At 60.3% G+C, this 13,442-nt stretch overlaps 1 protein-coding gene across 1 annotated transcript in view; it reads left to right on the plus strand.

The window, feature by feature from the left end:
• LOC116581470 (kinesin-like protein KIF19) overlaps window positions 1-13,136 on the plus strand; it is a 31,531-nt gene extending 18,395 nt beyond the window's left edge. The window contains exons 13-21 of the mRNA XM_032328646.1: window positions 304-574; window positions 1,212-1,333; window positions 2,689-2,871; window positions 5,524-5,582; window positions 6,413-6,518; window positions 6,994-7,386; window positions 8,994-9,123; window positions 11,966-12,073; window positions 13,027-13,136. Coding sequence (XP_032184537.1) covers window positions 304-574; window positions 1,212-1,333; window positions 2,689-2,871; window positions 5,524-5,582; window positions 6,413-6,518; window positions 6,994-7,386; window positions 8,994-9,123; window positions 11,966-12,073; window positions 13,027-13,136 — 1,482 coding nt within the window. The remainder of the gene's footprint in view (window positions 1-303; window positions 575-1,211; window positions 1,334-2,688; window positions 2,872-5,523; window positions 5,583-6,412; window positions 6,519-6,993; window positions 7,387-8,993; window positions 9,124-11,965; window positions 12,074-13,026) is intronic.
• The last annotated feature ends 306 nt before the right edge of the window (window positions 13,137-13,442 follow it).

A 13,442-nucleotide genomic window follows, 5' to 3' on the forward strand; every position in this document is an offset into this window, starting at 1 on the left:
CGGGCTTTGGGTTGGTTGGTCTTCCCTGGAGACCTGTGCTCCTGGGTGAGTGGTTTAGGCCCTTGGGAACCAGCTCACCTTGGGGTAGTCCCTCTAGGGTAGGCGAGGGCCCAGATGTGAAAGCATCAGAACACAAGAGATAAAGGGTGTGGTTAGTGCAGGGTGAGGGGCACATGTCCTCGGAGCCCATAGGTCTCCCCGTGTTCTTGTGAGCACGGTTTGCAAAGCTGAGTCCCCTGGCATGCACCGGCATGGGAGCCCAGACCGCAGGTGCCGGCCCTGAGTGCTCCGTCTCCCCGGCAGGCTGGGCTGGAGCAGCGGCTGGCCAATGCCAAGAGGAAGGTGTCACAGCTGGAGAGGCTGCTGCCCACGCAGGCCGTCAGCGAGGACCAGCGGGAAGTACTGCGGCTACTCTGCCGGGCGCACGAGCTGGAGGTGGAGAACACGGAGCTGTGGGCCGACAAGCTCTGCCGGGGGAGCCTGCTGCGTCAGAAGGACCTGGTGATCCAGCGCCACCACCAGCACCGGCTGCTGTGCGAGCGGCTCATCCAGGACCTGTGGCAGCTGGTGCAGGGTGAGACTGCCGCCCTGGTCCCGGTCAAGCAGAGTCCTGGTCTCCCAGGGCGTAGAGGCAGACCCCCGTTGGCCTTCACCCCGGCCCTGTCCCCCCACCCTATACCCCATCCCTATCTCCCACCATGTCCCCAGCCCCTGGCTCTGTCCCCCTTCCCTGTCCCCTGCCCTGTCTCCTGCCCCTGTCCCCTGCTCCTGTCCCCTGCCCTGTCCCTGGCCCTGTCCCGAGCCCCTGTCCCCCACCTTCTTCCCCATCCCTGTCTGCTACCCTGTCCCCGGCCCCTGCCTCCTGCCCTGTCCCCCACCTTGTCCACCTGCCCCTGTCCCCTCCCCTTGTCCCTTGCCCCATCCCCTGCACCTGTCCCCCACCTTGTCCCCCTCCCTGTCCCCAGCCCCTGTCCCTGGGTGTGAAACACTCTCCGTGATGTAATCTAGGGAAGGCCAAGCAGAGCATGTCAGAAATCTACTTACATGGGGCACCGACCGTCCACAGGGAAGTGTGTGTAGCCCCCCGCCCCCAGAAAATCCTCCTCCATCAGGTTGGAACATCAGCCTGCAAGCTTCCATAAAAAGAAGATGCTGTCTTTTGCACAAGTAGGGATGTCTCACCCATCCGCCTGTTTTCCCGGGTCCCGCAGGTGGCGGCATCAAGGTGCCAGAGGCCCTGGACCAGCGCTTCCACCTGTATTCACGGGAGCTGGGCGCGGGCTCGCTGAACCACCTGCTGCTGCTGCACTCGGTCCTATCCAGCTCCCTGCAGGTGAGTCCGTCCAGGGTTCTCCCACCACCAGCCCCACAAGGGAACCAACCCTAACACCGGGGGAGGAACTCAGCCGCCACCAGGAGCCAGCGCGGACAGCGTTGGGTCAGCTGAGCTGGTGGCCAGGCTTTGGGGAGGTTTTGGGGGTGCCTTGAAGGTTTGCGGGGGGGTGGTCTGGGTCCAATGCGCCATTCACACCGTGGGCCCATGCCCCGTGGCAGCTGCAGACTCTGTGTGGGAGACAGAGGGCTGAGGGGAAGGATGCCAGAGCATGGGGCGGATTGGGGTGCCTCGGGGATCCTGGGAGGGACATCTTCTGGGGATCCTCAGTGGGTTTTAGCTCTCCTCCGGGGCGTGCCGGCAATCCACTGTGTGGTTTGGGGCATCAGGGGCTGATTCCGGGGACACCCTGGGGAAGAGGCCGGGGGTACTCTGCCGATGGCTGCTGTTGTCACCAGCTCCACCCCGCCTGCCGCTCGGGCCCCTGCCCCCCTGCTTCATCTTCTCAGGAGAGAAAACGGGGAGCCCCCAGGCTTCCAGCGGGCGAGGGGCAGTAGCCCAGAAGTGTAGCACGGGGCCTGGTCCAGGGATGCAAAGGTGTGTAAAGCCACTTCCCACCCCTGGTTAGGCATCCCTGGTACCTGCATCATCTGTGGCTTTGGGCGCCGTGCAATCTGAGAGCTTCCTGCGCGATCACAGAATGCGGCCTCTGGGGGCTCTCCTCCCCTCTGCCCGTGTGTCCTGTAGTGTGTGCCAGGGTCCCCAAGACCATCCTCAGGCTCACTTCTCTAGACGCGCTCCCGGGAGCTCAGAAAGGGTGTTACACTGAACCGCAAGTCTGTCCCCAGGGAGCATGCATCCCCTGGGACCACCATCTACTCTCTGTCTCTGTGGGTTTAATGACCCGGGGGCCTGACAGTCCTTGTCCTCCTGGGACTGGCTTCCTTCACCAAGCACAATGCCCTCCAGGTCTGTCCCTGGGGAAGCCGGTGTCAGAACATCCTTTCTTAGGCCCAGGGATGTTCCATGGTGTGGCTGGGCCACCTCGCGTCTGTCCTGCCATCTGCTGATGGACGTGGGTGCCTCTGCCGCGTGGCTGTTGGGAGTGATGCTCCGTGAACATGAGTGTCAAGCACCTGCTTGAGTCCCTGATCCCAGTTCTTCGGGTGTATGCCCCGGCGAGGCGGGGGCGGTGCTGGGTCACGTGGTGACTCTGTGTGGCTTCTTGAGGGCCTGTGGGCTCTGAGGCTGCTCTGACAGTGTCTGTCTGTGTGCCACCTTTGCTCAAGGGTCAAGGCTGTGCCCTGGCACTCCCTGGCTCTCGCCCTTGCACAGAGTGTCCTTTCTGTCCCCAGGATGGCTCGGCCCTGAACATATCCACCCCGCCACCGGAGGAGGCCAGCCAAGACCAGCCGGACGACAGGAAGGACCTCCCGTGGGGTGCCCACTTGGAGCTGCCGCTGATGCCGCTGGAGACGGACAGGTACCCGTACTCTCCCCTCTGCCGTCTGGGCATCGCCGTGCTCTCGGCAGGCACAGTGCGGCCCCAGGGAGCATGGTCCCGGGATCTCATCTTGGGAAGTCTGCCTGAGGTTCTCTCATTGCAGGCCTATTTCAGACAAACGAACGGGTCCGGGAGACCCTCGCGGCGCAGGGTGGTTACAAGGTTGGGAGGCTGGCCGCCAGAAAGGCTGTTTTCACTTTGTGTGTGTTTTGTTCCCTCGTGGCCACTGTGCTCCGCTGTTGCTGCTTTCCCCCTGTCTTCCGCTGACTTCAGCCTCAGTGCCTTCCACACCAGAGCAGACCTGTAAAGCAGTCGCTCACAGCCTCAGCCCCCGGTTTTCACATTAGTGTTGGTCGGTGTGTGTCCTGTCTTAGCCGCCCGTCTGCCTGATAGTGTGACCTGGGCGGGGGGCTTATACCGGGCACCTACGTCTCACAGTGTGGAGGCAGGGCAGTTGCAGGGGGAGGAGGGTGGCGGCGCACCCTTCTGTCAAAAAGCCTCTTCCTGGCCTGCACACCCCAGTCTGTGCCATGTGCCTGCGTGCCAGAGGGACCCCCCCTCCTCTCTGGAAGGCCATGGTCCTGTGCACTCAGGGCCCCTGCTGACCTCCCAAAGGCCCTTTTCCAGAACGGTCACGTCAGGGGCTTCAGCACAGGAGCTCTGGGGGGACTCAGTTCAGGTCACCGCTGTCCCCTGGGCCCCAGGTGTCGTGACCTGTCCCCCCCAGAGTGTCTGTATGCAGCTCTACAGCTGGGACGCCTCCGTCCGTGACCACGGTGTCGTTAGCATCCCCAGGAAAAACAGTGGGATGTCTTCTTTGTCGTCTCCGATCCTCGCCAGGGACCCATTTCCCCAGTTTGGCCCCCAAATCCCTCTGCCGCTGGATCGTCTCATTCAGGGGCAGCGAGGGCCCCATATCCTTGTCTTGCTCCAGGCCCTTCAGGGGAACAAGAACAGCAGGGCTCCAGCCTTGGGGCGTGTGTGCGCATGTGTGTGTGCACGTGTGTGCGCACGCGTGTGTTTCTTGGGGCCAGGTATCTCCCATGTGTGCAAGTGTGTGCATGTTTGCAGTGTCTCATGGGGGTGCGTGTGTAGGTTTGGGAATGCGTGTGCGTGTGCATAGGAGAACAAAGCGCCTGTCCCCCCCCAGTCAGGACTAGATGCCTCTTCCACCTGCTCCTGGGCCCACACCTGCTTGAACTTGCCACTGACTTGTGGGTGAGGGAAGACAGGCATCGGCCCCATGCTGACATTGGGCTGATTGTGGGCCGGTTGCAAAGTGAGCCCCTCATCTCCAGTCCTCAGTGTAGAGAGGAAGGGTCTGCCCTACAGTAGCCCAGACCATGGGGACACAGCCGGTGAAGCCCCCTGCCCGCCGTGAGCTGGAATGCGGGTTCCACGTTCCAGATGGCACGAGAGGAGCTGTGTTTCCCGGCAGCCGGGCTGGGTGGTTGATGCCCACGGCCTAACCCAGGGCAGCCAAGCCAGTTCCCATACAACAGCTGAGGCGCAGCACAAGGGCCCTAACTGGGCGGAGTCCCTGGGATCCAGCCCATGGCCCGTGGGCAGTCAGCCCTTGAGCCATGCTGACCAGGCTTGAGTCCCGGCTATGTGGGTCATCTGCCCCCTGCCCCATGGTCCCGTCCAGCGGCTGGTGGGATCACCAAGCCTCCCTGCAGGGCCATGCATGCTGACATGGTGGGGCCACATGACGCAGGGCTGCCATTATGCGGACCACCTAACGGGAGGGGTGCAGGAAGGAAGCCCATCAGCCTGCCTCACATGCAAGCTGGGCTCCCGTCCTGGACTTGGGCCTCTGCCCCAGATCCCCTCTAGTTTTCTGTTGCTCTTAGTCCTGACTCAGAGTGCTTTTGGCTGCAGAATTCTCAGTGCGGTGATCTAACCAACACAGGTTTGTACACAGGAAGAGTAGACTTGGGGCTGTGGTTTACATGACTTGATGATGCCCATGTGTCTACATGGGAATAACGTCTCCCCTTAGGGTCAAAGAGGCTGCCACAGCTCCACAGATCATACCTCCAAGAGGAAGGGAGGGCTGGGCTCTCTTTTTCATCTGGGAGAAAAATCCCTTCCATCAGCTTCCCCCGTAGATGTCCCTAAGTCAGTGAATCCAGTGCTCTCTGCTATGCCAGTTACCTACAGAGAAGGGAAGGGAGGACTATGACAGGCCAAGTCTGACCATGTCTCAGGGCTGGCCATGTCGTCACGCAGAGTTGCTCTTTACCAGCACAAAAGGTTGGCTGCTGCGGGGGCAAGCAGGGCATCTGCACACCTCACCACGTGTTCATTGAGCACCGGTGCCAAACAGTGCGAGTCGAACAAGACGGACACGGCCCCAGCCCTCGACCTGCTGTCTCTGCAGCTGCAAGAGGCAGGCAAGGGAGGGTGCTCTCTGCTCCTGGGCCATGTCCTGAGTCTGGGGCTGGCAGAGGAAATGTTCCTGCCCATGTCAGGTGCTGCCCTTGGCGGGAGGAAGCTGGGGCGCTCTGATGGGTATAGCGGGCCCCCTGCACCAAGCACACATGCTGTCTCACTCTATGGGTGCAGAGGGGGCTGGAGAGTCTCCAGAGCTTGCTTGAGGTTTGCCACGAGGAAATGCAGGCCAGGCGTCTGTCTCTAGTTTGGAGCACTGGCCACAGGGCATCGGCCTGTGCTCTCCTGACAGTGTGCAGAGGCCTCCGCGGTGCACACGGTGCTCAGACACCCCCTGTCATCCAGCCAGCGGTGAGTTGGCAGTCTTCCCAGCAGCTCGGCTTGTCACCACTCGGATTTCGTAGATGAGAGAGCAGAGCTCAGGGACGTGAGTCCACTGGTCAGGGAGCCTGGGTGTGACGCGTGATGCTTTGTTCTTGCAGTTGCTGATGACCTGCCTCGACAGGATGCTGCTAGAAAATCCTGTTCTTGCAGAGTAGTTCTCTCTGGAAGTTCTGGCTGGAAGGTTGTCACCATCCCCTCCCCTTCCAACGGCCAAAGTCTTCCACACACAGGGTCCTGGGCCAAGTTCATGTCTTTGTTCCTCCTCTCCTTGCTGTGCCTTGGATGTGCCAAGCTGGTCCCTGCCCCAGGGCCTTTGCCCATGCTGTCCCATGCCCAGCAAGTTCTTCTAACAGCACTCAGCACAGGTCTTCCATTGCTGTTCTTTGGGCCTCTGCTTAGACATTTTTCTCCTGTTGCATTTATCCTGTGGTTGATTGAATGCCTGCTCGGTGTGCCACAGCCCAGTTCTGACACTGACCACCCAGAGCTGGCATAGACCCCACCAGTTAGGGCCTCTGTCCTCTACACAATTGCCCCCATGGCAGAGGCCAGCTGCAGGTGGAGTCCCCGGGCCACCCGTGCTTCTGATCTGCTGACCACCTCTTCAGGGGTTCCTGCAGCCCCCTCAAGTCTGATAAGGACACTGAGCTCACGCACCCAGTGTGTCTCCTGGCCTTGCTATGGCCTGACATAGGCCACACTGTCCTGGGGTTCAGGCCCTGCTGTCCCTGGCTGGATGAAGGGCCGCAGGCCCCGGCAGCTAGCTCAGCAGGTGCATCGCGTGTCCCCCACTGCAGTGGCTACAGGTCCTTGGAAGCCACACCATCGAGAACGCTGGACAAGCAGGATTCCCTTCTCCCTCCACCATCCCTCCGTGTCCTGCCGACCCCTCCAGCTCACGAGGTTGGTGTGCGGCCCTAACTGGGGCCTGGGCTCTGGGGAGGCCTCCCCTGCTCCTGCAGAGCGGTGGGGGTGGCTATGAATATTCACGTCTTTCCTACAAACTACCTTTAAGGAGCTGCTAGTTTCATGACCAGTGAGCACACGCACTCTGGGTCATGTGCTGAGGATGCCCCCTGCCCCACGGGGAGCCCTCTGGCCTAACGGGGGTGCTGGGCATCTCAGATCCGTTGGGAGAAGCCACGTCCATGGCTCCACGTGTGAGATGCCCTGGGCCCCTCGGCCCTTGGGAGCAGTGACCTGGGCCTCCAGGGTGTCCTGGTCCCGGGGATTGCTTCTTCACACACCTGCCTTGGCCCTCCTTCCACCCCGCTGACCTGGAGTCACTGGCCCTGAGTTGGCTTCCGGGGCGTAGGCAGGGGCGGGCCAACTGGGTGGCCTGGTGACATCTGACCATCACTGGCACTTGTTCTTACAGCCATCGAACTCCCTGAGTGTGAAGAATTTGGTCTCCAAGCTGTGCTCCATGACCAGCCCAGACCTGGGCACCTCGCGGGCAGCAGCGGAGGCCAGCAGCCCGGCCCTGAGCGCCCAGGCCCTCGAGGACATGGCCGTGAGCACCAAAAGCATCGCCCTCATCGCGGCTGCCCGGCGCTTCAAGGCACAGGACCGTGGTTGGGGCAGCGGCCACTCCTCCCTCCACCTTCCGGAGGAAGTGGCCCTGGACTCCAGGGACCCGAAGGCCAGTGTCACCCCAGCCCCGAGCCCAGCAGACCGGAGGTGGCCCCTCGCCAGCCCGGGCAGGGACCACTCTGTGGAGAGGAAGGCCAGGAGGAAGCGGTCCCCATCCCTCACCTGGAGTGTGCAGCCGGTAGGTGGACACTGGCGGGCCTCCTAGCCCAGTCCCGGGGTTCAATGGAGATGGCAGAGAGGGAGGGTCCCCCAGGAACGCCCACCCCTTCCTAACCGGAAGCCAGGTGCGGGTGTGTTCCCTGCAGCCACGCCACAGTGCAGGCAGCAGTTTCCCATCTCGGGTCCTTCCCTAACGTTCTGCCGTAAGTGCTCATGCGTGCACATGGTGTTGGCATTTTAGCCCTAAAGTGCCCTGCTAGGTTTTAGCGTATGTCGGCCACATAGCAGCTGTCCCCACATGGTGTCCTGTTCCCACGGGAGCTTGGCACTGAGCGCGGCACACGTGGCCCCCCACTGCCGGGGCTGAGCTCCACACGCGGTCCCGTTGCGCGGCTACTGACGGTCATCTGCTCCCTATTCATGGCCAAGTAGGTCGTCTTTCATTTCTGACCCCGTGGGCCTCCCTCTGTGGGATGTTCTTCGTTTCTAGTTACCTTTCAGGGACGCTGGATGGTGTCGACCTGTGGAAGTCTCTTCAGCATTTAAGCAAAATCCCACACATGGCAGAGCGCCACACTGACCACTCGCTGGCCACACTGACCACTCCCTGACCGGAGTGATTGTGGTGGTGTGAAGTTACGGTTGCGTGATGGGGAGGATGGGTTTGCCACGGGTTCTAGTCCATACGGAAATGGTGTGTTTCCTTGGCGAGGTTTCTTTCCATCCTACACTTAGTTAAATAAACTGGAGGAAGTGAGCAGGCTTCACTCTGGGCACGCTGGCTGGTCGCCGGGGGCCTGGCAGACGTCATTCCGCCTCTGCCAGCCACACAGTGGACATTTGCTAACTCAATCTGAAGCCACCCCGCAATCACTCGGTGGGATTAAAGGTGGGATCATACCAGGGGTCAGAAGGTGAGCGTACCAGTCACAGCTCTCCGAACAGAACCAGTAGAATGTGTATGTACACACATGACACAGATGCTCGCACACTCAGACATGTACACACACACTCATACTTACACACTCATGCACGTGCACACATGTGCACACACATATGCGTTCACACACATTCACACACATGCACACACACACACACACACACACACACACAGAAAGGTTTACTATAAGCAATTGGCTCATGTGATTTATGGAGGCTGACAGATCCCAGAGCCGTGGCTGGCAAGCTGGAGACCAGTTTAAGTCCAAAGCCAAAAAAAACCCAAAGCCCCAGCTCAAGACAATCAGGCAGGAGCTGTATCCCTCACTCTCAGGACAGTCAGCGATTTTGTTCTATCTGGGCCTTCAACTGATTTGACGAGGCCCACCCACACTTGGCAGGCAATGTACTTTACTCAGTCGATCTATTTAAATGTTAACCATTTAACCCCCCCCCCCCATTGTGGGGGGAGCACAGAGAGGAGAGGATGGAAGGGGGGACAACCAGCAGCCAGAAGAGGATCATGGATTTGTTCACTCATTCATTCCTCTTTGGGGGTCTGAGGGGAACACTAGCAGTGATCCTGCTGCTCTCCGTGTGTGTGGCTTTGGCTCAAAGTGATCTTGGTGGGTCAACCCTTCCACGCCCACTCCCCACTCCCTGGCCTAAATGTGCTTGTTCCTGCAGGTGCCGGACCCCACCGCTGACAGCCAGCCGCCCCCAGCACTCCCACAGCTGACAAAGCCGTCTGGGAAGAGCTTCTTCCCCGCCGTCCCCACGGCCTCCAAGATAAAGCCCAGCCTTAGCGTCCACACAGGTACAGGATCAGGAAGCTAAGCTAGCAGGCTGGGGCTTTGTCGGCTCCTCTTGCCCAGGGCAAGTCTTTGGGAAGCGTGATGGTGTGGGCTGCTGTCAATTGTCTGTGCCTTGCTGTTAGTTTCAGGTTTTCAGGGCCAGGTGTGGGCCAAGGCCACCGGCCCCATGAGATGCCACGTTTCCAGAGGCACTCAGTTTTGCTTCTGGGCCACCTAGCAACCTGATGGAGTTTGAAACACTCTGGGTGGCCAGCGTGGCCTGTGTTGGCCCAGGTTTGAGTGCTGGCTCCTGTGGTTGTATGCCCAAGACGTGCTTGTGGCAAGGGCTTGGGAATTCAGACAAAACCATCGACGAGAGAAAACCACCTGTGTACTCGGCCGTGAGGTGACCCCCATCCCCTACCCCGGGCGGGCAGGACGCGAACCCTGGCCCCTGTGTGGGCCACTGGGTGTGGCTGGTGGACACAGGTGAGGGTATCAGTGCTCCCGCAAGGGTGCCCACAGGCTGTGCCCAACCTGCACCAGAAGGACGTCAAGACCCAGCTTCTAGAAGTACCACCATTTGGGATAAACGGTCTGCATCCTGTCTTTCTAAAATCTCTCCACTGATCTTTTCAGTGATGCGTCTTTGTCATATTTGCCAAAGTATCCATCCCATAGAGGCTGGGAAAAACCCACAAGCAGGCCAGTCCTGGCCATGGAGGAGCCTGTTTCACTGGCCACATGATCAGAGCTCACAGTGACGCCACACTTACTCTGTGCCAGGCGCTTGGTGGGTGTCAGCCCACTCGTCCCCGTGGCCCAGAGAAGGAAACTGAGGCACAGAGGTTCAGGGCATTGCATGAGGTCCCACGCTGGGAGTGCAGACCCACTCCCTAGTACCCAACAACACTCCTGTGCCTTCCCTCGTGCCTTGTTTCTATGTCAGAGTATGTGTGGGTCAAGGAGGGAGTGTGTCTTACGGCCGTGGCCATGGTGGGACAGCCACATTCTGTCTTGCTCTGGGTGTACACCTTGCACCACCCGGTTCGCATCTGTGCTCTCAAACTCTTCAGAAATCTCTGGCCTAGGGACGGAGTTTGGACACCCCCCCCCACCAACCCCATGATTTCTCGGTTCTGCTCCTGGGACTGCGGGCGGTGACACAGGCCCGTGATAGGACAGCAAAACCTTGGAAGCTCTTCAAGGGTTCTTCATCCGTATGAAAGCTTTGCCACTTTGAGAAGCTTTTATTCACTCGTCTTCCTGTTTCCACTGTGCTCATAAACAGTCACCCAGTCCCGGAGAGGCCAGCGGCGCCAGGCGTGGGAGCTCTGTGGTGCAGGGTCGGGCGCGTGCTCACCATCATCCTCCTAGCAGGCCCTCACCTGGAGAGGCACCGGAGGGGACACCTGCCTGGGGCAGCTTGGGAGAAGCCTGGCTGTCCCCATGTAGCCAAAGCCTCACAGCCCTGTGATCTCCCATCCCCTGCAGACAAGCCCCTTGGAACCTGTCTCTACAGCTGATTTACAAAGGAGCTTGCTTTGCCTCCCATTTTATGATGAAATTACTCATGCACCCAGACGTCGGGACAACAGCACACAGACCTCCGGTGGGAGCTTCCCAGCACAAGCAGCGGCCATCCTCTGCCGACTCTGCTCCTGCGTTCCCGCGACACTTTTCCATCCACTCATGTGCTGTTTGCTTTCCTGGAGTGCTCTCCAGAAAATCCCCGAGCGGGCTGCCTCCCCCGTGCGTCTTCGGAGCACTTTCTGTCTGTGGTGACTGACTGTTGCGCATCACGGCTAGACAGGTTCAGTGGCTTCCTGATGTCTGCGTACAAAAGAAACCAGCGTCTTCCAGTAAACCAGAGTGGGCTGAACTTGGCCCCATCAGTGGGCAAGAAAGGGGCACAGCCGGAGCCCCCAGCTCATGGGAGGTGCTGAGCCCTGCTTTGTGGGCCCCCAAGCAAAGGCTGGGCTTCTTGCACAGGGTGTGGCTTCTTGAGCAGGGCGTCTCGGGGCCATGGGAACATCGGGGCTCAGACCCTTACAGCTGAGTACTAGTCCGTCTCCCACAGACCCCATGCTTGCACCATTGCCGGTGGTTTGCTCCTCCCAGCCGTGGTGAATCTCTGTTTCCGGGTCTTTGGCTAACTCTGGGCATGGGTCTGTGTATCCTGAGGCAATTCTCCGCTGAATTTCCTGGGATACCACAGCCCCGACCCCCACTAGGGCCGAACCATGGTGCATCACCACCAGCACTTCTGAGTCTCTGTCCTTTTCTGCAGGCTCAGCCCTGTCACCTCTCCTGGGCCCAGACCTCTGACTCCCCGTTCCTTCCCCGATTCCCCAGCAGCAGTGGGCCCAGCCCTGGTTAAGTGTCAGGAGAGCTCTGGCCTGTGAGGGGATGGCAGCCCAAGAACAGATCAGCCCCCTCTCTCATGGGGACATGTGAACCAGGAGGAGGCAGGTGCTGGGATGAAAACAAAATGACCAGGGTGGACCACAGGGCTGGGGATCTGAGCTCAGGCCATCAGGCGGCCTCTGCACGGGGCGCCCAGCTGTGTCTTGGGGAGACACCCTTTTCCTCACTGCATCCTCCTCCACTCAGTAACCCCAGGATACCCACCCCGCGGCCGGGTCATGGCCAGCTCAGAGCAAACAAGGGAAGGAGAGGGAGAGGGAACCAAAGCCAGAGGAGGGAATGTTCCAGAAAGGGCTGGGCTGTGGGAGTACACACCAAGAGCCCAGTGGGCATGAGGTAGGCACTCAACACGCTGCATCGATCGTGATGTCCCCTTGTCCCCAGGACTCACAGGGTGGCCCTAAACTAACGTCCTCTCCTCTCCCGTTCGCTGTGTAGACGAGAAGAGGCCCCCAGTGCCCGAGGTCAGCTTCACCTTCCCCAGTGCCACGTGGCAGAGCAGCCCAGGCCCGAGCAAGGCCCCGCTCCGGCCCCGGGACATCCGAGGTCAGTGCCTGCACCATCCCACAGCTCCTGCGCCCCTGTCTGCCCCCACCCCCCAACACACCCGTGCTGTGCCCACAGCAGCCATACCTCCCCAGTGGCTCCCTGGTGGGGGCTCGGGTCCTGAACGGGGAGCAGGAGTACCGTGCCAGCCGGGTGCTCGCATTCAAGAACAGTGATGCCTGTCCCGTGACTGACGGTTAGAACAGCCCCCCAGGAGGGCTGTTAACTCTGCACATCGGCCCATGGTGTTGTAGAAGCACCAGTTGGCCCGTGACACCACTGGGCCTGGGTGCTAACCTGGAAACCCCAAGGGCACACCCCATTCCTCTCTGCCTGTGTCTCAGAGACACTGAGGCTGCAACCCAGAAACGGTTTAAGCATGTCAGCTTCTGAGTGCATATGACCCTCTCCCCAGCCTGGGAGGCAGGTTCTGCCAGAGTCCTCTCTGGGGGTGGGACATGCCATCTGGCAATGTTTCCGCCCCCCCACACCCCAAAACCAACACATAGCCGAGTCGTCGGGAAGGATGGATATAAATCATCAGTAGGCCTAAAGCCCACCAGGGAGGGAAGTTCTTCCTTATGTCTAACTTCAGTCCCTATTGCTGTACCTTTAACAGTCGCCTTCCTGTTACTGTTTCAGAACAGGTCAAGAACTCGTTATTAGGCTCTATTTCCAAGGGTTCTTGGGGAAAGGGTCTCAAAGGGGTTTGCTGGCCGTGCCCTTGGGGGCAGTGGCACCAGCCAGTTTAAACAGCATGGGGGATGGGAAACGCTCCACGAGGGTGCCCCCACCCTAATTGCATGCATCCTTTGTCGTGGAGAAAGTGGCTAAGGGGGGGTCTCAGGACAGGCCTGTATCACTAGTGTATGGGGAAGTGGGGTCCCAGGCTGGGGAGGCACAGTTCCACAGGGGCACGGGCAGAGCTGAAAGAGGGAGGCGTGCCCATGCAGGTCCTGAACCCAGTGGGACCGGCGGCTTGGGCCAGGCCCGGGACATCCGCACCAGGGACATGGCGGTGGGGACTCTGGCTTTGCAGGAGTCGGCCTCCACCACGAACTAGAGTCTCCCCACCCCTCCAGGGTCCACAGATAGTGGAGGCCGACACCACAGTCCACTGCCCCCCAGTGCCCCCCGCAAGCCCCGGGGCAGCGCCAAGCGACCACGAAGGCCACAGTGAGGATGCCAGCCAGTGGACCAGGCACTTGGGGGCAGGCGGAGAGCGGCCGCAGGCACAGGGCTCTCTCTCCCTGGAGCTGAGTTCAAGAGATGGGGTCCTGCCGGGGACCCTTTGGGGGCAGGTAGCCAGCTTTCCACAGCCTTTTGTGCCGGCGGCTGCCTCGCTAACCCCCTCCAGAGGGAGGGCCGT

The sequence above is a fragment of the Mustela erminea genome, chromosome 20 (genome assembly GCF_009829155.1).
Source record: "Mustela erminea isolate mMusErm1 chromosome 20, mMusErm1.Pri, whole genome shotgun sequence".
Lineage (NCBI taxonomy): Eukaryota > Metazoa > Chordata > Mammalia > Carnivora > Mustelidae > Mustela > Mustela erminea.